The 24803-nt window shown below is 43.8% G+C and overlaps 1 protein-coding gene across 5 annotated transcripts in view; it reads left to right on the plus strand.

Annotated features, from left to right (window-relative positions):
• Window positions 1-24803, plus strand: part of alpl (alkaline phosphatase, biomineralization associated) — a 148241-nt gene that overhangs the window by 115797 nt on the left and 7641 nt on the right. For all 5 annotated transcript variants that reach the window (XM_043675574.1, XM_043675573.1, XM_043675572.1 and 2 more), the window contains 4 exons: window positions 1904-2044; window positions 4130-4199; window positions 6844-6978; window positions 15992-16183. In XM_043675574.1, the coding sequence (XP_043531509.1) occupies window positions 1904-2044; window positions 4130-4199; window positions 6844-6978; window positions 15992-16183 (538 nt within the window). The remainder of the gene's footprint in view (window positions 1-1903; window positions 2045-4129; window positions 4200-6843; window positions 6979-15991; window positions 16184-24803) is intronic.

Consider the following 24803-nt stretch of genomic DNA (forward strand, 5'->3'; position numbering starts at 1 on the left):
AATTTCCCATTCAGAATTAAAAACACTAATCTTTGACCAGCTATTTGATAAAACCTCCACTTCCGTTCCCACTGTAATGGTTACTAAATGTATTTTGCCTATTGATTACAAAATCTTTTCTTGTGGAGAGAGTTTGTTTGTTGGGAGGCTGACAATATTACACTGCAACTGTGAATGCTTCAATACTGATGGGAAGCGAAAATTCTCAGTTGCTCAGTTTTTTCTTTGCTTTCATGGGATTTGAGCATCAGGGGTTGGAGCCAACATATACTGTACTCCCTGGCCTTTCATTGCCCTGGAAAAGGTGGTAGTGAGTTACCTGTTTGAACCACTATAGTCCATTTGATGTAAGCACATCTTTAGTACGGTTAGAATCATCGAATTTTTCTGTACAGAAGGGGGGCTATTTGACCCATTGTGTCTGTATTGTTGGGACGACATTCTAGGATTTTGACCCAGTGACAGTGAAGGAATGGTGATATAGCTTCAAGCCAGAACGCTGTGTGGCTTGAAAGGGGGCTTGGAGGTAGAATTCCCATCAATCTGTGCTTTGACCTTCGAGGTGGTCAAGGTCATGTGTTTGGAAGATTCTGTTGAAGGAGCCATGGTGAGCACAGTGCATCTTGTTGATGGTACACACTGCTGCTACTGTGCATTGGTGACGAAGGAAATGACTGCTGAAGGTGGGCTACCACCCAAGCGGGCCGGATGGTATTGTCCTGGATGGTACTGAGCTCCTTGAGTTAGCACTGCTGCCTCACAGTACCAGGGACCCGGGTTCGATTCCACTCTTGGGTGACAGGCCGTGTGAAGTTTGCACGTTGTCCCTGTGTCTGCATGGGTTTCCTCTGGTTTCCTTCCACAGCCCAAAGATGTGCAGGTTAGGGTGGATTGGCCATGCTAAATTCCCCCTGGTGTCCAGCCATGTGCAGGCTGAATGAGTCAACCATGGGAAAGGCTGGGTTACATGGATAGGGTAGGCCGGTGGGTCTGACTGGGATTCTCTTCGGAGGGTTAGCGCAGACTTGTTGGGCTGAATGGCCTGCTTCTATACTGTAGGGATTCTATGGAGTGTTGGAGGAGTTGCACTCATCCATGCAATTAGGGGGTGATCCATCTCACTGCTGACTTTTAGAAGGCGGAAGGGTTTCATTGAGTCAGAGGGTGAGCTAATCGCGACAGACTTCCCAGTCTCTGACCTGCTTTTATAGCCATCGTATCTCCCATGTTATCTGCCTGGTACTAGGGAGGTTCAGTGGGGATAAGCCCAGGTGTTATGATTCAATAAACTTTGTGGATTCTCAAACCATTGCACCCAAATAAGCTGCAGAATTAAAAGTTTTGAATTTCTCCCTATCTGATCTGTGCATGTGAAATTTTCCAAGAAATGTTTACTTGGCAGAGAATAAAAGATAATTCTGTTATGTAGCAATGGATAGGCTCACTTGCGGAATTCTTAACCACAGTTCCTACAGTGTGGAAACAGGCCATTTGACCCAACAAGTCCACACTGACTTTCCAAAGAGCATTCCATCCAGACTCACCCATCCCGACACTATCCCTGTAACTCTGATTTTCCCATGGCTAATCCACCTAGCCTGCACATCCCTGAATGCTATGGCCAATTTAGCATGGCCAATCCACTCTAACCTGCGCATTTTTGGATTGTGGGAGGAAACTGGAGCACCCGGAAGAAACCCACACAGACATGGGGAGAACGTGCAAAATCCACGCAGACAGTTGCCTGAAGTTGACAGGCTGGCAGGGATCTGGGTCCCTGGTGCTATGAGGCAGCAGTGTTAACCACAGTGACATGAGCCACAGTGTCAGTTAGTGAAATGGTGTGTTTGTAATGTGCTTGTGTAATCTTTAGCTTTCAAGTGCTCCCTATTTTCTGTTCCAGGTGATCATGGGGGGTGGCAGGAAATACATGTTCCCAAGGGACACTCCCGATATTGAATATCCTAATGACTGGAAAGCCAATGGAACGCGACTTGATGGGAAGAATCTGGTGGAAGCATGGAAAGACATGAAAAAGGGCAAGGTCAGCTTTTAGTTCAGTTTAATAACTGACATTGTAAGCCTTAGTTTTGCAGATATGTGCAAAAATGTTTAACTAATTCTTCACCTCACTTGTACTCTGAGAATGATTAAAGTGGAATGTGTTACCAAGAGTACTTACATTAGTCAGTGGCAACCATTAATTCTACTTACAGTGCTGTCTTTTCCCTCTCTGTCATGCCTGGATGCACTAACCATTTCTCAACTGTATTCCTCTTTCTCAATTTCAAACTGTTCCTGATACATAGGGTCTTAAGATGACTTCAGAGGTTTTGATTTTCAAACTCATTGTCACGCAAGTGCCTGACCCCACAATTCAAAATCTGGCCTATGATTTCAAACTAAGAAATTCAGAATAGGTTCAGAGAGATTGGGATTTATTTGAAACATCTAATAAGAATTTTAGATTTGATTCAAAGCTTTAGTTCTAACCTGTAACAAGGCCCCTCCTCAACTGTCATATTTGCCTAGATATTTTCAAATCAATCTGTTCAGAGATGTTATTGCACAACTAGGAAGCTAGTGGGATCCACTGTACCACACTCTTAGACACACACAAACATACACCCCCACACACACATAGATATATACACAGACACTCATATACACACTCAGAAGCCCACACACAGACCCACCCACACAGACACAAACACATCCCTGCAACCCTCTTAAATTCTGGCTTCTTTTTCCATTCACACTGCCTTCATTCTACAATTGGTGACCTTACTGTAGACAGTCCTGGCCCTAAGCTCTGCAGTTACCTCCTTAAATCTTTCCATCACTGTCTCATTTTTTTTCAAGACACCCCTTAAGAAGTATATCTCTGACCAAGCCTCTCTCATTTGTTCTTCTTGTTGTAGTTTCTGTTTGAGAAAGTTTTGGGGCACGTTACTATGTTAAAGGTGCTACATAAATCCAGTCTGTTGGTTCTGTGTCTAGACATGTTACTTTTGCAGTGCAAAGAAAGTTTAAATTTCAGAACTGCCCTGCTAACCAATTTTCCATCTTCTGCACGATTGCTCAGTCAAGCCTCCAGGCTTGGATTCAACCCTGAACTATAACTGTCCCCTCACCAACCACCCCCAGCAATTTCACTGACCCTCATTGGATCTTAGCCCCACCCCATTTAAAACACTAAGCTCATCTCTAACTCATTGCACTATCTTCACCCTCCCCTATTTCTTGTAACTTGCCCCCAGTCCTGATGAAGGGGTCTTGCCTGAAACGTTGATTCTCCTGCTCCTCGGATGCTGCCTGACCTGCTGTGCTTTTCCAGCACCATACTCTTGACCCCAGTCTACAACACCTCCAAGATTTCCATTACTTGGATTCCTGACTCCTCATTCATAGACTCGCAGAGGTACACAGCATGGAAACAGACCCTGTGGTTTAACTTGTCCATGCTGACCAGATATCCCAAGTAAATCTAATCCCATTTGCCAGCATGGTCCCTATCCCTCTAAATCCCTCATGTACCCATTCTGATGCCTTTTAAATGTTGTAATTGTCAACACAATGCAACAGCTTATAAAACAGTAATTACTGCTCCAAGAATTCGAGGAAATCAGGTCCAACATTGAAAAACCTCAAACTCTTACAACCAAACTTTTTCCTGTCCTCCATCTTGGATTACCCAGAATTCTTCCTTTGCCTCATTACTGGCCAGTGTGCTCTCAGTAACCTTCATCGCCCTCTCAGATTGCCTGCCTAATCCCCCACCCCCTTCACCCCCTCCCCTCTTTTTGGACCCCCTCCCCTCCTTTTAAAGGATACCTCTCTGGATTGCCTTTTCAGGGGCTAAGTCTCTGTTTTCCTTTCAAGGTTTGTAAAGGAGCTTCAGATAATTCTATTCACAGTCAGGACAGGTCCAGATATATCTAGTTGTCTCCTCAGACACTGTAATCCCTGTCTGTGGAAGTATTTGGAACTTATACAAGAGCAGACTTAGTGGTCTGAATTGATGTGCTTTGAGAAAAAGGGCATGGTAACATGCTTTGATAAGCTTTTACCAATAAGAACATTCTTTTCTGTGTCAATGATACACTAACAGGTATTCCTATTTCCTTAGAACGCTCATTATGTCTGGAACAGAGAGCAACTCAAAAGCCTTGACCTGACCAAGATAGAACATTTACTGGGTAAGCAGATGGAATGTGTGTTATCTACTGCACCCTGGTAGGAATGTAGTCTCGGGTTAAGAAACACACAGTGTGTTCCGTTTTATCCACTTCTTGCCAACTCCCTTTGCCTTGAGAATGTGAGTTGAGAAAAGTTGTCAAAGTAGGATTGAGCTTAAGGATTTATCATGGGTGCCGTTGGAGTAATTTAGGTGATAGGACCAGATAAAAAATCCCAGCTGAGGACCACAAGCCCACTGGGGACTATTAGTGAGATATTGGATATCTGGTTAATTGTATTTTCCTCTAGTCTCCACCTTCCTCCTCCTTCCTAATCTACCGAGCCCCAATCGTAGTGCCTCAATTAAACCCAACTAAGTCAGTACAGATAGGCAGAAAGTTGGGATTTTTCTGGCCATAGTGACTACTTGTGCACCAGCACCTTTGATGTTCATCATTGAGTTACTGTTGAAGATGTGGGTTCAGATCCCACCCCAGCAGGAGGTGGAACTTCAATTCAGTCCATACGACATTAGCCTCAGTTTGATGATTAGATTACTTACAGTGTAGAAACAGGCCCTTCGGCCCAACAAGTCCACACTGACCCGCCAAATCGCAACCCACCCAGACCCATTCCCCTACTATTACTCCTTCACCTAACACTATGGGCAATTTAGCGTGGCCAATTCACCTGACCTGCACATCTTTGGACTGTGGGAGGAAACCGAAGCACCCGAAGTAAACCCACGCAGACACGGGGAGAACGTGCAAACTCCACACAGACAGTCACCTGAGGCGGGAATTGAACCCAGGTCTCTGGTGCTGTGAGGCAGCAGTTGTTACAACATTAGCCTCAGTTGGGTGTGACGTTAGCCTCAGTTGGCTATCAATGGTTCAAATTGGCCGGATTGACTGTAATCACTGTGGTCTGAGGAAAACAGAATATAGGGAAGCGAAGGAGGGGGGAGGCTGTGGTGAAAAGGGAGCACGGGGTGTAGGGAGTAACTGCTCAGTCCCCTGGTTCACACTGATACAGCGCGAAAACCTGTGAAAGAATGGTTGCTCAGTTTGTGCGAGTGTGGATTCATCCTGAAGTTAGTGTCACCAGCCCTATCTACACATGTGTGGGATTTAAACAGCTATTGGAATGGTGATTTTGGCTTTCAGAGTAATTACTATGGTCTTAGTAACAGTGACCCCAAAATGATTGTCATAAAACCCACCTGTTTCTCTCATGGAAAGGAAATCTGTCATCTTTACCTGGTCTGGCCTACATGTAACTCCAGACCCACATCGAGGTAGTTGATTCCTGAAATAGCACAAGGGAGCCACTCAGTTCAAGGGACAATTAGGGATGGGCAACTGATGCTGGCCTTATCTGTGGCATGCACATCCTGTGAAAATAAAGAGAAAGATAGCAATGCTATGATGACTTCTGCTCATCCCAGGATGGTGAACCGACTGGGATGGACTCCTGTAGCACAGTTTTGATGTTGAATTAATAATTTATCACTGAATTAATCACTTTTGAAATTGGCTGGCTGTCATGAGCATCACCAGAAAGGCTGGCAGTTCCTGCTTATCTTTGGTGAAGGTTGTGAGGGAGGGCTGTCTGTGCCAGTTGTGAGGTGATGCATTGAAGTGGCACGAGGTGGGACATTCAGAGGATGGTCATGAGTATTAATTGGCTGGAAACAGGATTTCTACTCCTCACTCAATGGGTTGACCTGGCTCGGGGAAGCTGCTGAGCTGGCATCGCCCTAGACCCAGTGCCCGCAGTGGCCAGGACAGGCAATGACTATGAGCTATGCCCAGGAACAGGTAAAACTGGGCAGTCTCGTTGTTGAGAGGGGAGGCGAGAGGGAAGTTGTTGATGCTGGAAAGGGCACCTACCTTTTCTATTCATACAGGGGCTGTGGGAGTTAGGCTGCTGGGCCAGTAGTTATTACCCATCCCTTGATCTGAGTAGAAAAGTGTGGTTCTGGAAAAACCCAGCAGTTCAGGCAGCATTCGAGTAGATAGCTAGGGCCATTTCAGAGGGCATTTCAAAGTTTGCCACATTGCTGTGGGTTCAAAATCACACACAGACACAGGTAAGGATAACAGTTTCCTTTCCCTGAAGGGCGTTAATGAACCAAGTAGGTTTTTTGGACCATGTCACCATGACGCTGACTCTCACTTCCAATTTGTTTTAAAAAAGTTGAATTCAAGTTTAATTATTTGCCTTACCAGGATTTAAACTCATGACACAGAGCGTTAAAATTACAATGACGCTACTCCTGTGCCCTTGCCCCCCCGCAGTTAGATTGTTCCAATATGGCCTTGCCCAAGATGACTCTCTGGGCATTTCTCACTCCCAGAATGCTTCCCACCAGCCTCAGAATTCAGGCCAGGCAGGAACAATTGGCCACTACTAGGCCTCAAAAAGGGTGAGGTGGGGCAGAAGACCCGAAGGCCCGACGAAGCATTTGTAGACAAGTTGGATTTGGGAAATCGGCAGGGGAGGGTGATGGATGTAGGCCCACCAAGTGTTAGCAGCTCCCTGTGTGATTTCTATGCCATGCTACATTGAGCCATGTGTCATTTCTCAGTACAGAGCTTATCGAGCTCAATGATGGAGATTGCTGTGATGTACTCACTCTGTGCCCCTCTCTCTGTTTGCCAGCCCTTTTTGAACATGGTGACCTCCAGTATGAGCTGGAAAGAAATAAAACCACGGATCCCTCCCTGGAAGAAATGGTGACAACAGCAATCAGGATTCTCAGCAAGAATCCAAAAGGCTTCTTCCTACTTGTGGAAGGTAAATGGACAGTGCAGTCTGTAATCTGGGTCATGATTGAATTGCGAACAGAATGATGCTAAACTGATCAGAAAAAAAAACTCTTGAGTTTCATTTCTCCCTCTATTTTCTGACATAGCCCACTTGAGGAAATGCTCCCAATGTTTCCAGGTACAAGACTATGCAGTATGTTCAATCATTTCCATTAGATTGAGCACTACCATAGACCCCAATTAAATATTTACTGATAAATCAGTCACAATCTTTTGTAATGCTGTATCATAACCTTCAATTATTTATCACTAAGTCACAGAGGGTACAAATTAATATGATGGGTTATAATCATTGAGACTTGACTCCAGTTATAATGGTCACAGTTGGTAAATCCAGGAAGGTTGATTTTCTATCCACCTAATGTGTTTTATTGGTGAAAACTGCCAAATCAGAGAAGCCCATTTGGGATCACTATTGATCGGGCCACAACATCCAAGCTGAAACAGTGCAGGACTGAGGGAGTGCTACACTGCCTGAGGTACTGCCTTTTTGATAAGAAGGTCAATCAAGGCCCCGTCTATCCTCTTAGGTGGCTGTAAAGGGTGGCACGGAATGACTTCAAAGAAGAACTGGGGAACTCTTCCAGTGTATTCAAACAACATCAGCAAACAGAGATTCTCTGTGCATTGTTACAGACATTGTGACAGTGACTGCTTTATAATAGTCATGTCCCTTCAGAGCTTGCAATGTTCCTGATCAAATGGGAAGGTGCTGTCTAATGAAATTCTTCACCTAATACCTCATTGTGAACTCCGGACATGTTTTAGAGAGCTATTTTGGGAAAAATCTAGAAACTTTGCCCATGATGGTTTTGGTGGCAGGGGCATTTAATCGGAGGGAAGCGGCAAATGGGGACAGCACCACCTTCCTGCCTCTGCCCCAGTTACATCTGTGGCAGGAGACTGCCTACTTGGGCTTCTGACAATGGAGGACCTTAAATAGACAATTAATGCCAACCTTGTTTGCAGGTTGTCAGGAATTCCTGGTTAGCAGGCACTCGGTGCTTGATTGAGGGACGTGGCATGAGAGATGGGGGTTGTCTATTGAGAGTGACCCCCTACCCCAGTTACTGACTGTCCTCATCTGTGTAACCCCACCCCCCAACTCTCTGAACTCCTCACCTCTGCCTCAGTCCATCATAAGCTTCAGTACTAGCAGCAGCCACCACTCTCCCAGTGGCGCTGCCAGGCAATGAAGAGTTGGCAATTGCTAATGTGTATGGTCTTTCCTGCCACTGACCTGTTAAATATCCACTATGGCACTTAATTCAATTGGCTTTTTCGAAATTTTTTAAAAATTAATTAATGGAATATGAGCATCACTGGCTAGGATGCATTTATTGCCCAATCCAGAGGGCATTTAAAAGTCAATCATATGGTTTGGGTCTGGAGTGACATGTAGCCCAGACTAGTTAAGGATGGCAATTACTTTCCCTAAAAGGCATTAATGAACTAGTTGGGATTTTTCCTGATAATTGACAGCGGTTTCACAGTCATCATTAGACGCTTAATTCCAGATTTGCACTGAATTCAAATTCCACAGCGTACCCTAGCAGGATTTGAGTTCAGGTCTGCAGAACATTGCCTGAGTCTCTGGTTTAATTGTCCAGTGATGATACCACTGTCCCATCCCCTTCCCCAGAGGGTCTGGCTCTCTAGCTAGTGGGTGGTACTCCTGTTGCCTCCATTAAACACCCCTCAATAAGTGGAATGAACAATACACAGGCTGTAAACCTGGCAGTGATCTGCTCCCTGAGACTTTTGCCTGTCGTATAACAATGACTTAAGAGTAATAGGTTTCAGCCTTTGCCAAGTGGGTAGAATCACACAGTTAATTTGAGTGTGTCTTCAGTACTATTTATCATTCATGTACGTGTACAACAGAAGGGGCTCTCAGGAACACACATTGCTCATGTTGTTTACGTCAGTTAAATAATTACAGATGTTGTCTAACTCATTCCATTTTCACACAGTCATAAAGTTCACTCTACATAGTTTGGATTTCAACATATTTGATGACATTAAGAATTCCTTTGAAACTCCTTAACCAGCTTGCAAAATAACTAGTGGCGTTATATTAAATTAGATGAGGATGTTAAGTGATATTTATAGAGTTGTCAAGGGGAAAATTATTTCAGGCAATCTTCTAATTTTGTACATCTGGTGCTGAGTCCCAGCAATCGGAACAGGGTGAGGGCTATGTTTAGGATTCAGGTAAGGTTTAGAGTTAATATTTGAGTTTTGGTTAGGTTTTGGGTTATGGTTAGGACTTGGGTTAGCGTTTGAGTTTGGGTTAGAATTATGACCTGGGTTAGTGTTTGGGTTAGAACTTGGGCTTGTGTTGGCTTTTGAGCTTTGGTTAGGGTTAGAGTTTGGGTTCGGGTTAGGGTTAGAGTTTGGGTTTGGGTTAGGGTTTGGGTTAGGGTTAGGGTTAGGGTTAGGGTTAGAGTTTGGGTTAGGGTTAGGGTTAGAGTTTGGGTTCAAGTTTGAGTTTGGGTTCGGGTTAGAGTTTGGGTTCGGGTTAGGGTTAGAGTTTGGGTTTGGGTTAGGGTTTGGGTTAGGGTTAGGGTTAGGGTTAGGGTTAGGGTTAGGGTTAGGTTTAGAGCTTGGATTAGTGTTTGGGTTAGCTTTGGGTTTAGGGTTGGGGTTAGGGTTAAGGTTTAGGTTTGTGTTAGAGTTTAGGTTAGAGTCTGAGTTTGGGTTAGATTTTGGTGAGGGTCCCTTTTTGCATTTGGGATTGGGTTTGTGTTTGCATTTGGATTAGGGTTTAGGTTTTTGTGTTAGGGTTAGAGTTTAGGTAAGATCTTGTGTGAAGGATTACTTTAAGGTTAGCTTTTATATTAGGATTAGAATTTATGTTAGGGTAAGGGTTGGTGTTAGTTTTGGTGTTAGGATAAGGGTTTGGATTAATGTTTTGGCTGGGGCTAGAGTTTTGGCTTTGGCTAAGGCTAGTGCTAGGCTGCCTAGGAATTCAGGCAGCATCCGAGGACAGGCAAAATCGACGTTTCGGGCAAAAGCCCTTCATCAGGAATAAAGCTGATGAAGGGCTTTTGCCCGAAACGTCGATTTTGCCTGTCCTCGGATGCTGCCTGAATTGCTGTGCTCTTCCAGCACCACTGATCCAGAATCTGGTTTCCAGCATCTGCAGTCATTGTTTTTACCTAGGCTGCCTAGGTCAGGGGTCAGGGGTCAGGGTTGAGGTTTGAGTTAGGATTAAGATTTGGGTTAGGTTTGGCCTGATGTTACATTTGAGTTAGGATTAGTGTTTTGACTAGGGTTTGAGTTAAGTTTAGAGTTTGAGGTAGGGTTAGGTCTTAGCGAGTTTCGAGTAGATTTGTAGCTCAGGTTGAGGCTCTGGATGTAGGTTTGCTCGCTGAGTTGGAAGGTTCATTTCCAGACATTTCATTTTGGATTAAGGTTAGGTTTTGGGTTAGGGTTAGGGTTTACATTTTATTTGAGTTTGGGTCAATGCTTGGGTTTGTGTTAAGATTAGAGTTAAGAGTTAGGGCTTAGTTTTATGTTTGGATTTGGTTTGGTGTTTTGGTTAGTAATATGACTGGTTGGATTAACTTGATGATTATCAATGGTTATTGTTATGATAAGAACGTTTGGTTCAGTAGCACTCTCCAAGTGATAACATGTCTGGAGGTGCTTCATAGGAGCATTAAACAAAATGTTGCGATTCACATAAGGAAATATTTGGTTCTGTGATTATGAACATGGTATAAGGAATCACTGAAAGGAGTGAAGAGAGCTTGAAAAGGAGAGGGCATTACGGAGAGAATCCCAGCACCAGAGGTCTAGTTAACTTAGGACATGTTCATTTATTGGTAGAGCCAGTAACATCAGAGATACACAAAAAACTAAGAGTAAGTAAGTGCAGCTATCTCAGAGGCTTGTGGTGGCTCGAGGAGGTTACAGAGATGGGTTGGGATGAGGCTATGGAAGAGTTTTGGAAAACAAGGGTGAGAACTTTATCATCAAGATGCTACTTGACCAGAATCCAGTGTGGGTCAGTCAGACTCATGGGGGCCTGAGACTGGCTGCAAGTGAAGTCGGAGGAGTTGTAGACAGTGAGGAAGGATGTGGCAGGTTACAGCGGGATATAGATAAGCTGCAGAACTGGGCAGAAAGGTGGCAAATGGAGTTCAATGTAGCTAAGTGTGAGGTGATTCACTTTGGTAAGAGTAATAAAAAGATGGGGTACTGGGCTAACGGTCGGATACTTGGTAGTGTGGATGAGCAGAGGGATCTTGGTGTCCATGTACACAAATCTTTGAAAGTTGCCACCCAGGTAAATAGTGCGGTGAAGAAGGCATATGGAGTACTGGCTTTTATTGGTAGAGGAATTGAGTTCCAGAGTACTGAGGTCATGTTGCAGTTGTATAAGACTCTGCTGCGGCTGGCTTTAAATTAAGGGGGGGTAGGTATAGGACAGATGTTAGGGGTAGGTTCTTTACTCAGTGAGTCGTGAGTTCATGGAATGCCCTGCCAGTAGCAGTGGTGGACTCTCCCTCATTATGGGCATTTAAGCGGGCATTGGATAGGCATATGGAGGATAGTGGGCTAGTGTAGGTTAGGTGGGCTTGGATCGGCGCAACATCGAGGGCCAAAGGGCCTGTACTGCACTGTACTCTTCTATGTTCTATGTTCTATGTTCTAACTTCCTGAAAAGGCCTCAGGTATTGGTGTAGCTGTGGCCCAGTCACCTGCAAACTTACATGAAAAGGATCAACTGTGATGGTGAAAAGTCATTTAAACTCTCCTGGAACTACCAGTTCTCAGATTTGTTTGCTGTGTCCAGTTACAGGTTCCTGCGTACAGTCACATATTCTTGTATACAGTCACCGATTCCTGCGTACAGTCACATATTCTTGTACACAGTCACATATTCTTGTATACAGTCACCGATTCCTGCGTACAGTCACATATTCTTGTATACAGTCACTGATTCCTGCGTACAGTCACAGATTCCTGCGTACAGTCACATATTCTTGTATACAGTCACCGATTCCTGTGTCCAGTTACAGATTCCTGTGTGCAGTCACAGATTCCTGCGTACAGTCACATATTCTTGTATACAGTCACCGATTCCTGCGTACTGTTACAGGTTCCTGCGTACAGTCACATATTCTTGTATACTGTCACTGATTTCTGCGTACCATTACAGGTTCCTGTGTACAGTTACAGATTCCTGCGTACAATTACAAATTCCAGTGCACAGTTACAGATTCCTGCGTACAGTTACAGATTCCTGTGTGCAGTCACATTTTCTTGTATACAGTCACATATTCTTGTATACAGTCACCGATTCCTGCGTACTGTTACAGGTTCCTGCGTACAGTCACATATTCTTGTATACAGTCACCGATTCCTGTGTCCAGTTACAGATTCCTGTGTGCAGTCACAGATTCCTGCGTACAGTCACATATTCTTGTATACAGTCACCGATTCCTGCGTACCATTACAGGTTCCTGTGTACAGTTACAGATTCCTGTGTACAATTACAGATTCCAGTGCACAGTTACAGATTCCTGTGTACAGTTACAGATTCCTGTGTGCAGTTTCATATTCTTGCATACAGTCACATATTCTTGTATACAGTCACCGATTCCTGCATACAGTCACATATTCTTGTATACAGTCACCGATTCCTGCGTACAATTACAGATTCCTGTGTACAGTTACAGATTCCTGTGTACAGTTACAGATTCCTGTGTACAGTCACAGATTCCTGTGTACAATTACAGATTCCTGTGTATAGTGCCATTGTCAGTGAGGGATCCCAGTAAGTGGTCACTCGGCTTACTACCCAGAGTTTGTGTGTGTGGACTAAGAGCGAGAGAAGGGAGTAAGGTCAAAAACAAGAAGGAAAACTCACACGAATGTGTAACAAACGCAGAGAATTCTCACGTCCTTTGTGTTGGTTTCAGATTTCCATTGTCCACAGTACTTTTTCTTTTCAATGAAAGATTGAGAGAGCTGTGCTGCCCTTTGCAAGACTGTTACATGCTGCAGGAATGCTGGAGTCTGACCAGAGCACAGTCTGATAAACAGCTTCTGTTTTATTTGACTATTGTGGCTGTGTGTGTCATATGTCATCCAATTGGCTTCCTCTCTGGCTGTTACTGGATCTTGTTGCCTAGTGCCACATCCACAAAAGCTGTGCAGTTTCATCACTGGTTCAGCACCATTCCCCAAACACATGTAACCATCTATCTCCTTCCTATTCCAAGCTCCTTCAACATGCCTGGATCCCAATCCATCTGCTGCCACTCTGCTCTTTTACACCTTTGTCATCGACTCAAAGGGTTTTACAGCACAGAAAGAGGCCCATCGGCCCATCATGTCCAAACTGGTCACCAAGCGTCCAACTATTCTAATCCCATTCTCGAGAGCATTCAGTCATTTCTCAGCTTCCTTCTCTCAATCAGCTGACCTGTCTGGTTTGGTGCCATCTGTACATGTGACCAATTTGGCACCAAGTTTCTGAATCATGGTCAGTCATATAAAGAAGACAGTGCCAGTGATGATCTTATCAATAAATCCTGGACTCTGGAAAGCCTCCCAATCCTGTTTTGTTTTCTTTATCCTTTCATGTCAGTGTTAGCTAGCAAAGTCAGGATTTTTTTTTTGCCCATTCCTAATTGCCCTGGAAGTGTGATGGCACTTGAGAGGACACTTGAGAATTGACTGCCTTGCTGAAGTCACATGTAGGCCAGACCAGGTAAGGACAGCAGATTTCCTTCTCCAAGGGGTATTAGTGAAGCCGATGAGATTTTACAATAATCACTGCTGACTTGATGGCCATCATTACTGAGGTTAGCTATCAGTTCCAGAGTTTACTAACTGAATTTAATTCCAGCACCAGAATATTTATCTGGGCCAGCAACCATGTGACATTACCACCACACTACCATCTCCCTCCTCGAGAGTTAATCAATGTTTATTGTTTCCGTCTCCACACCTAGTTTCATACACCTTCTCTCGGTTTACCCTGAACTCCCCAAATGTTGTGTTTAGTTCAGAATCTCAACATGCAGAACTACCAATTGAGCTCTGCCAGACTTTTTTGATCTACTTGGGTTGTAACTTTCTCAATGGCTGGCCCAGTAGGATTCTCTGCTTACAGATAAAGTCGCACATCCCTGCCTCGCTAAACGTCTGAGGTAACACCGCTGTTGGTCTAAATGACCATATCTTCCAACTTACCTCAAGCAAAGCCACAGAAGCTACTGTATACTTGAGTTGTGCAGAGCTCCACCTTCAGCCATTTCACTCCCTGGTACCTTTCGACAGCCAATAAAGAATGGCTTGTTGCAGAAGTGAGGATGGTGAACTACAGTAAGCCATTCAGCCCCTCTGACTTTTGCTCTGACTCCTTTTACCAGACTTTGCATCTCATCTGTTCTCCATGAGACACATCAGCAGTTCCCAAACTGTCAATGGTGGACTCAAGAGCTCTGAGGCATCTTCATGAAGCCTCTTTAAATGTCCTTGTCTTTTAAATATATATCCAGAAGTGCTCTTACACACAACTGAATATTTTCTATGACCCCATCACCAAATCCCCTGTAGTATTTTTTTCACCGATAACCACCACCAGTAACTCACCCATGCATCCAATTGATTCATTTACATACAAAGCCCATGAAGGGCAAGGCAGACCATCAAAGGTGAGGGAGAGGGGGAGGGGGCTCAGTCTAAATGCAGTTGGAAAGGGAAATAAAGCACTTTAACCCCGAGGGTGCCCACCTCTCTAAAGGCATCAAGAATATTGATACACACCATGCGCTCCCTTTCCAAGGACCCCCCCCCCAGTATAAATGTATCTGTTTCTTCTGATTTGGCTGATTCATTGAGGCCTGGGTGGTGCCACAACCAGAATCTGTGAAAATATGCTCTTTTGCCATTTACAGGGTCAGCTCAGCAGCTTTAATGCCCATTACTCCCACCCTGCAGACCCACCCCACCCCAGTACCCACCATTAGAAAGGTCTCTAACCATCTCACCTGCCAATCACCCAGTCCCTCCCTCCTGCTCATATACATCATTCTCCCTCCCTACACCGTCCCACCCCCCGACCTCTTCCTTTTACCAGCTTTCACTGTGGGATCACAGGAACCTTTGAAATGGGGTCACATTGGGGAAAAATATTGGGAATCACAAATGTCAAACAAGGCCATTTGGTCCATCTTGTCTGCATTGACTCTGTGAGCAATAGTCCTGCCTTTACTCTGTAACTCTGCCCATTGTTTCTATGCCTCTCCTGAATGCCTCAATTGGACCTCCCTCCATTAGTTTTCCAGGCAATGCATTCCAGACGTGAGCTACTCGCTGGGTGAAAAAAGAAGGTCTTCTCTCATCAACTGATTGCATCTTTTGCAAATTCTTGTAAAACTATATCCTTTGGCTCTCCCTCCTTCCATGAGGAGGAACAGTCTCTCCCTGTTGATCTGTCCAGACTCCCTCCTGAGGAAGCTGAAGCCCATTTTGAGCCACTCCACTCCCCCCATGCTGATATTTTTGGTGGAGGTAATGCCCTGGTAGTATCATTGCTGGATTGCTAATCTAGAGAACCAGGATGTGTTCCGGGGACCTGGGTTCAAATCCCACATTAGCAGGTGTTGAAATTTGAATTCAGTGAAGTCTGGAATTAAGAGTCTAATGATGACCACAAAATGATTTTCAGAAAAAAAAAACATCTGGTTCATGATAGGGAAGGAAATCTGCCATTCCTAACCAGTCTTGTCTACTCGTGACTCCAGACCGACAGCTATGTGGTTGACTCCTCACTGGAATGATGACCTCATCCTGTGAAAGAATTTTTAAAAATCACTGTTTTCTACCCTTGGTGGATCTTTGCCCTTCTGAAGTTGTTATTTTTTTGCATGGAAGGGTAAGTCCTTTATTTTTAAAGTTGAAACATTTAAGAGATACTCCCAAGTCCAAGGCAATGACTGAATCTTTCCTTTTCAAAGGTGGCAGAATAGACCATGGACATCACGAAGGGAAAGCCAAGATGGCTTTGTATGAAGCTGTGGAGATGGATAAAGCCATTGGGAGGGCTGGCTCCTTAACCAGAGACACGGATACATTAACGGTTATCACAGCAGACCACTCTCACGTTTTTACCTTTGGTGGCTACACCTTTCGGGGAAGCAACATATTTGGTGAGTTCAACAACTGTAGCAATCCTTTACAGGAGGAAATGTCACAGAAGCCTTGTCAAACAAGTTTATCATCGAGCAACAGGCGGTGGTTTTAGGACAGGTGACCAATGGTTTGGTCAAAGACGTGGGTTTTGAAGTAGCGGGCTAGGAGACGAAGAGAGATAGAGAGGTGGGAAGTCAAAGGGACAGAACTCCAGAGAGGATGGACTTGATCTCTGAAGAGGAGAAAGTGAGGACTGCAGATGCTGGGGATCAGAGCTTAAAAATGTGTTGCTGGAAAAGCGCAGCAGGTCAGGCAGCACCAAAGGAGCAGGAGAATCGACGTTTCGGGCATAAGCTCTTCTTCAGGAATCCTCTGAAGACACAGCCAGCAATGGCAGAGAGATTAAAACTGGGGAAGTGCAGGAGGTCAGATTTGAAGAATCACAAGACTCCCAGAGGATTGGAGATTTGGAAGATATGGGAAGGAGTGAGAACAAGGAAGGATTTGAAAACCAGGGCGGAAAATTTTAAATTGAGGCATTTATTGATGGAAGTCTCTTAGTATTTGCGAAAAAGGTGTCTCAATTGGTAAAGAAATACCAGGATGATTGACTATAATAATAAAAACAGGAAGAGTTCGAGCAGGTCTGGCAACCTTTGAGAGAGTTCTAGTCTCCAGTTCTGAAGCAAAGTCATTGTATTTCACCAATTCCCTTCCTCACACACAGCTTTGAGTTCAAATGCTTCTCCAAAGTGACTGCCGTTTAATTCTGAACATAGAACAGGAAATCATTCTTTCCTATGATCCTATTCTATTAGGTACTAAGTGATCTGCATCCCAATGCGAGTTACTGGAATTTGCTGCAGATCTCTTGACAATCTTAGATCATAAGATGTCAAAGCAGAAATAGGCCATTCGGTTCATTGAGTCTGCGCTGCATGAGATCATGATTATTCATGAGATCATGAATAATCTGATAATCCTCAACTCTACTTTCCTGTTTTTTTCCATATCTCTTGATACATTTATTGATTAAAAATCTGTCCATCTTGGCCTTGAATATACTTAATGAGGTTTGACGGTGCTCTGTGGTAAAGACTCACTATCCTCTGAGAGAAGAAATTCCTCCTCATTTCTGTATAAACTGGTCCCTTATTCTGAGTTTATATTCTGTGGTCCCAGACTGTCCCACAAGGGGAAACAACCTCTCCTTGTCAAATCCCCTCAGAATCATTTAGGTTTCAATAAGGTCACCTTTCAATCTTCTAGACTTAATGAGTACAGGCTCAATTGACTCAACCTCTGATAAGAACTTCCCTCCATACCCGAGGTAAACCTCATTAACCTTCTGTGGGGATGTGCCTCCAATTCAATGGACCAAAACCATTCACAGTATTCCAGCCATGGTCAGGTTAGGGCCTTGTATAGTTTTAGCAAGGATTCCCTATTTTTATACATCATTCCCTTTGAAATAAAGACCAACATTCCATTTGCCTTCCCCGTTAACTGCTGAACTTATATGCTCGTTTCTTGTGATTTATAAATCAAGACTCCAAATCCATCTGTGCTGCATATTTTTTGTGGTCTTTTCCCATTTAAATAATATTCAGTTCCTCTTCTTTCTGCAAAAGTATGTACTTTCCCACATTACATTTCATCTGCCAAATCTTTGTGAACTTGCCTAACTTGTCTGTATCCATCTGCACACTCATGTTATTCTCACCACTGACCTTTCCATCTATTTTTGTGTCATCGCAAACTTCATCCTGGCACATTCGCTTTCCACAGTCATTAACATATTGTTCCCAGCTTTGATCTCCTTGTAACCATGTCTATGTATTGGCTGTCAGACCATAGCTGTTAACTTATATCTGAGGTTATATATTAACCATTAACTTATATATTAATTTGTTTATTTTGTTCCAAATACAATGTGTATTCAAGCAGAGGCATTATATTAGATTAGATTAGATTAGATTATCTACAGTGTGGAAACAGGCCCTTCGGCCCATCTAGTCCACACCGACCCTCCGAAGAGTAACCCACCCAGATCCATTCTCCCTAACTAATGCACCTAACTCTACAGGCAATTTAGCATGACCAATTCACCAAACCTGCACATCTTTGGACTGTGGGAGGAAGCCGGAGTACCCGGAGGAAACGCACGCAGACACGGGGATAATACGCAAACTCCACACAGACAGTCACCCGAGGCTGGAATCAAACCCAGGTCCCTGGCGCTGTGAAGCAGGGCGCTATTATTAGTTCCACCATTTTATCATTTGTTCCCTCTTTAATCCTATTGCTGATATGTTTCTACATCCTGTCCCACTCTATGTGTTAGAATCCAACAAGCTACCCTGTAATTCTACCATATTGCCTTGCTTTGAAAGCCTACATATCCCCTCCCCCAAACCATACCCCTCTATAATCAGTTTAAACCACCCCCCCTCACTAAAGACTGAATCTCCAATCTCCTTCACTTGATGTAAGAGAAAGCAATTTAACTGAGTATCACAGCTACATATCAATTCAGTTTGAGGAACGAAACGTTATTGGAAACGGGCATTGGATTATGGTAACCATTCTACTCCAGGATCATCACTGCAGCAGAATGTAAAAGGTCAAGTTGGGATTAATGTTGAAAATGGCCATGTTTGAGCTGTAATCCTAGTAATGCAGGAAAGTGCTGCAATCAATGCATACACAGCAAGATTCCACAAAACCGAATGCGATAAATGGCAAGGTAACTAATGCTGTTAAAGGAGAAAGGTTGACCAGGACAGTAGAAGAAGTTCTGCAGAACTGTCATAGTAGTCTTTAAAAGTTAACTCTATTTCATTCATCACACATGCTGCCAGACCTACTGAGTTTCTCTAGCAATCTCAGATTTCAGATCTACAGCATCCGTAGCGTTTTGCTTTAAATGTTATTGATATGATGTCTTTTTCCTGGAATTAAATGACTTTATATTTTAGGTGGCTCCAGGCGCTTTGGGAATAGACTTTATCTTGTCACTTAGTTCATAGTAAAATCGAATGCATCACAGGAAAGGCTCCTTCGATGATGGATATTAGTTAGAGAATGTCAGGTTGTTTTTGATGTGGTTTTGTCTCCAGCATGGTACTTTACCTGATGTTATCTCTCGTAACATCAGAAACAGGATTATAAGATGGCATTGAAGAATCTAACAGACAATTATTACAACTAACTATTGTGTACAAACATTACTTTAGTGTCTGGATTAATACTAAGGTATTAGATTGTGATGCTTTAGATGATCTGAGGTCATATGAAATGTCTTTCTACCTCAGGTCATGTGCAGCGATAACATCATGAGCAAGTCTCTTAAAGGGATAGTGACTACATGAACGTATCTTTTAAAGGGATAATGACATACTGACCATGAGACATATTATGTTAGAGGAGAGAAGTTTGAGTAGATCTTTAATCGATTGCTGAACATCCTGAGGCATCCAGAGAAGATCGATAAAGAGAAAATATGCCCATTGACAGAAGGGTTGAGAATGAGTGGATACAGACTTAAAGTGACTTGCAAGAGAACTGAAGATGACATGAGAAAAACCTTTTTTTTCTCAATTAAGTGAATAATTAGGATCTGGAATGCAGGGATTGGGAGTTGGGATTCGATTGTGGTTTTCAGAATGGAAGTGGCTAAGCACCTGAAGGGCAAGTATTTGCGGGGTTATAGGGGTAGGACAGTGAAGGGAGAGCAGTAGAACTTGCTCAATAACTCTTGCAGAACGCTAGCTCGGGTTAAATGGACTGAATGGCCTCCCCCATGCTCGAACTGTTCCGCAATTCGATTTTCCATTCCTGAGCAGACTGCAAGCTAAAGTCAATGGCGTCTGGTTGTTTTGACCCAATGACCTGAACTAAATTGTTCAATTCATCTGCTGGGAAGTGTATTAATGATCAGCCTCAGAACTCAAATTTAATTAGACCATCAATCTGCAAATGTGAATTGTTATGGATGCTTCTGAGCGTTCTGTTGAACCACTTATGGTCTGCAATATCCACAAATTAACTGGGTAGCTGCTGCGTTTTAAGCAGTTGGTTTCCTGGGTTACAGTCCACTAAGCTCGAACGTATCACCTGGAGACCTTCACTGACAGGGCTACGAGTTATTACTGGGATGATCTGGGGATAGAAATACATCTGTTCCTGTTTTCCACAGCAGCTACAGTCATTTGACAGTGACTCTTATCCAAGGTGGTGACTCCTTCATGTTAATTGGGTGCGCTCGCAGCACTAACAAACCCTCCAGGGTGACCTGGCCTTTCCAAGTAGGTGACTGTTGTCCATTCAAGTGGCGGTTATGGAGAGCTATGAAATATTTCCCGTAAAATAATGCCGAGTGTTCTAAAGGTTCCAGCTGTACCTCTCCACAGAACAAGGAGGGAGGGATGTCTCATGATATCTGCTCACAAACAGCACCGAGACGGCATAGGAGGTGGACTATGGTCATGAGGACCAATTTGATTAAAGGTGTTACATAGCAACAGTCACAACTGGCTCTCCCAATGGCTCCAGGAAATTGTCAGAAATGCCTGAAAAATGCAGAATTCTAAGATACTCTTTGGGCTCAGATATTGTTCGCCAAAATTGACCCTTTTTTAAGTTAGGTCTGTAAAGGGTGTGAGGGGGACATGAAGTCTCATTGACTCAACATTGTGTTCAGTGTTCTTGCCCAACAGTGGGTGTTCTGTACAATATAATATCGTTAGTTGTGTGCTTCTAAAGAATATTTACAGAGGTATAAGGAAAAGTATAAACACTTTTATTTAAGGTACACTTGACACTATCTTACCTTGAGGTTGTAAAGCAGTGAGATCATGTGACATTGCATCACTTCCTGTGATGATGTATACTGTGCCTCATTCGCATGTCATGCAGTCAGACTTTGGATTAAATTAGAATCCCTACAGTATGGAAACAGGCCATTTGGCCCAACAAGTCCACACCGACCCTCCGAAGAGTAACCCATCCAGACCCATTTCCCTACCCTATACTTACCCCTGACTAATGCACCTAATACTATGGGAAAGTGAGGACTGCAGATGCTGGAGATCAGAAGGGCATGAGCCCTTTCTGAAGAAGGGCTCATGCCCGAAACGTCGATTCTCCTGCTCCTTGGATGCTGCCTGACCTGCTGCGCTTTTCCAGCAACACATTTTCAGCACCTAATATATGGGCAATTTAGCATGGCCAATTCACCTGACCTGCACATCTTTGGATTGTGGGAGGAAACTGGAGCACTCGGAGGAAATCCATGCAGACACGGGGAGAATGTGCAAACTCCACACAGACAGTTACCCGATGCTGGAATCAAACCCTGGGTCCTTGGCACTGTGAGGCAGCAGTGCTAACCACTGAGCCACCGTATACTACAGTCTGAGGAAATACTGAAGCTTGGATTTGGAATACTTGTGACTGTTGCCATGTAACACCTTTAATCAAAATGGCTGCCATCACCATAGTCCACCTCCTATGCCATCTCAGTGCTGCTTGTGAGCAGATATCATTAAACATACCTCCCTCCTTATGCTGTGGAGAAGTACTGCTGGAATCTTTAGAACGCTCAACGGTATTTTACTGAAAATATTTCACAGTTCCCCGTGCTGTCCCTTGACACTGCTGCAGTCCTTGATATGCTGCAACACCTCAGCCTTTTGCAGTGAGTATTGTCCTTAAATGCTACTGTTGAAACTGGGCACTCCAGGAGAGTTTTACGTACTTCACAGCCAGTGGATCAAACCTCACACACCAACATCACACACAGACACACACACTAACATCTCACTCACTCACTCTCTCTCTCTCACACACCCACATTAACATCTCACTCACTCACTCTCTCTCTTTCACTCTCTCACACACACAAACATCTCTCTCACTCACTCTCTCTCTCTCACTCTCTGTCTTTCTCTCTCTTGCTCTCACACACACAGTAACATCTCTCTCACTCACTCACTCTGTCTCTCACACACAGACACACACACACTAACATCTCACTCTCTGTCTGTCTCTCTCTCTCTCACACACACACACACTAACCTCTCACTCATTCACTCATTCACTCTCTCTCACATGCACGTGCACAAACACACACAATTGGGTTGGCACTCTGCAGCTTTTTTCTTCTGTCAATGACTTCTGTCCCAAGTTATAAGGCACTTGTTGCACTTTCGTATATCCACAAATGAATTTATATGTTGCCCATAACCTGAATCTGCAAACTATGGCAACTAAGTGAAATTGGGAGTGAGTCTGGCGTGATTTGATGCCAACAGATGATGGGAACAGCAGAGTCTATCTGCGTTGAGATGTGCTTTATTTCCAAATCCAGGGATTAGGTACAGGCTCTGTAATCCAGCCTTCTGGGAATGAAATAGCACTGCGCATACCCAACAATGGCATCACCTCCACAAAGCACACTCTGCTGTTGCCTTGTACTGAGATTGAAGAAGAACCCTTTCTGGCAGTGTGGTAAATGATTAGCTGCCTTAATAGTTTCCAATGAGGAACACTGCATTGGCTCGCTTCCTGTCATCCTTTTACCTCTTGCTGTCACTTTTACCCAGCTTTATTACCCATTCATCCAAAATGATTTTGTCTGGCTAATGTCAACACACAACAGAGTTTATTCACCCAACTTGGCAAAAGTAGGGTTATTAAAGAATTCCTTTTGCATTGAATCCCTACAGTGTGGAAGCAGGCCATTCAGTCCATCAAAGTCCACACAGACCCTTCAAAGGGTATCCCACCCTATCCCTGCATTTCCTCTGGCCAATCCACCCGAACCTGCACATCTTTAGATTGTGGGAAGAAACCATAGCACCCAGAAGAAACCCACGCAGACAGGGGGAGAATGTGCAAACTCCAGACAGAAAGTCGTCTGAGGGTGGAATTGAACCGGGGTCCCTAGCGCTGTGAGGCAGCAGTGCTAGCTGCCGTGCCATCCCAAATAGCTAGTAGCATTCCCTTTTACCAGCAAGCAGGCGAGGGGACGCTGCTGTTTCTGCCCACTTTCGCATCAGAGACCTTTCGTGTGTTAGGCAAGCGTGATAACCAGTATACTACAGAAATATGACACAAGTTATTAATGCTGTGTGTCTGCTAAACATGATATAAAAATTTCCACTGCACCAGTCTACGAAAAAGGTGAGATTTCTCCTGGTGTCCATGGCTGTTAGCCCTCTCTCAGTGATTACAGGCTGTTCTGCTGTAATCGCATTTCGTTAACGCAAATTCACTAGAATACAATTGATGAATTGGAGAGACTGTTTCTAAAGTGCGAACTTTTAAAGTGTGTATTGGTTATAATGCGATTCTGTCCCCATTGTTTAAATGGTGCTGCTACTTTGCAATTTTCTTGTAACATGGGATTACATGAGAACGGAACTACTGTGTTATAGCAGAACTGACTGTACACCAAAAACAGATAACCTAATGGCTTGTCCATTCTCTGTTTTTGAGTCCTGCTCTATGTGAGTTGATTTGCTGTTTAGTGCTTTGGGAGAAATCCTGATCTGTCCGGCTCATTTAATTCATACTTTTGATGTTTGTCTCTGCTTCTCATCTAAAAAATAATAGAGCCAGATGTGACACAGTGACATTAACAGTTCAGTTCGACTTCCAGCAGTGCGAGTGTTAATGATGGTGTCACCCTCTGTTTGTTCATTTTGAGGCCATGAGAGAATTAGAATTAGAATTACAATTAGAATTCCTATAGTGTGGAATTCCTGTAGAATTCCTACAGTACTCATTTCCAATCTTGTGTCAGTTTTAAATGTGCCAGTGATTCTTGCAGTGATGAATACCTTTTTAACTGGCTTTGAATGGACTTAATTCGGTAAGTTATAGAACATAACGTTAAGGGTTAGAGATGTTTATTGAATTAGAATTCCACCATCTGCCAAAGTAGGATTTGAATCCAGGTCCCCTGGGCATTACCTGGGTCTCAGGATTAACAGTCCAGACCATTAGGACATCACCTCTCCAAATTAAGGAGCTGCAGAGTGATTTATCTCAGTGAAGTTTAAAATCTCAGTGATTGAGTTTTTTGAAGAAGTAACAAAGAAGATTGATGAGGGCAGAGCAGTAGATGTGACCTATGTGGACTTCAGTAAGGCATTCGACAAGATTCTCCATGGGAGACTGATTAGCAAGGTTAGATTTCATGGAATACAGGGAGAACTAACCATTTGGATACAGAATTGGCTCAAAGGTGGTGGTGGGGGGTTGTTTTTCAGACTGGAGGCCTGTGACCAGTGGAGTGCCACAAGGATCGGTGCTGGGCCCTCTACTTTTTGTCATTTACATAAATGATTTGGATGCGAGCATAAGAGGTACAGTTAGTAAGTTTTCAGATGACACCAAAATTGGAGGTGTAGTGGACAGCGAAAAGGGTTACCTCAGATTACAACAGGATCTGGACCAGATGGGCCAATGGGCTGAGAAGTGGCAAAGGAGTTTAATTCAGATAAATGCGAAGTGCTGCATTTTGGGAAAGACAAATCTTAGCAGGACTTATGCACTTAATGGTAAGGTCCTCGAGAGTGTTGCTGAACAGAGATCTTGGAGTGCAGGTTCATAGCTCCTTGAAAGTGGAGT

This window comes from Chiloscyllium plagiosum, chromosome 34 (genome assembly GCF_004010195.1).
Source record: "Chiloscyllium plagiosum isolate BGI_BamShark_2017 chromosome 34, ASM401019v2, whole genome shotgun sequence".
Lineage (NCBI taxonomy): Eukaryota > Metazoa > Chordata > Chondrichthyes > Orectolobiformes > Hemiscylliidae > Chiloscyllium > Chiloscyllium plagiosum.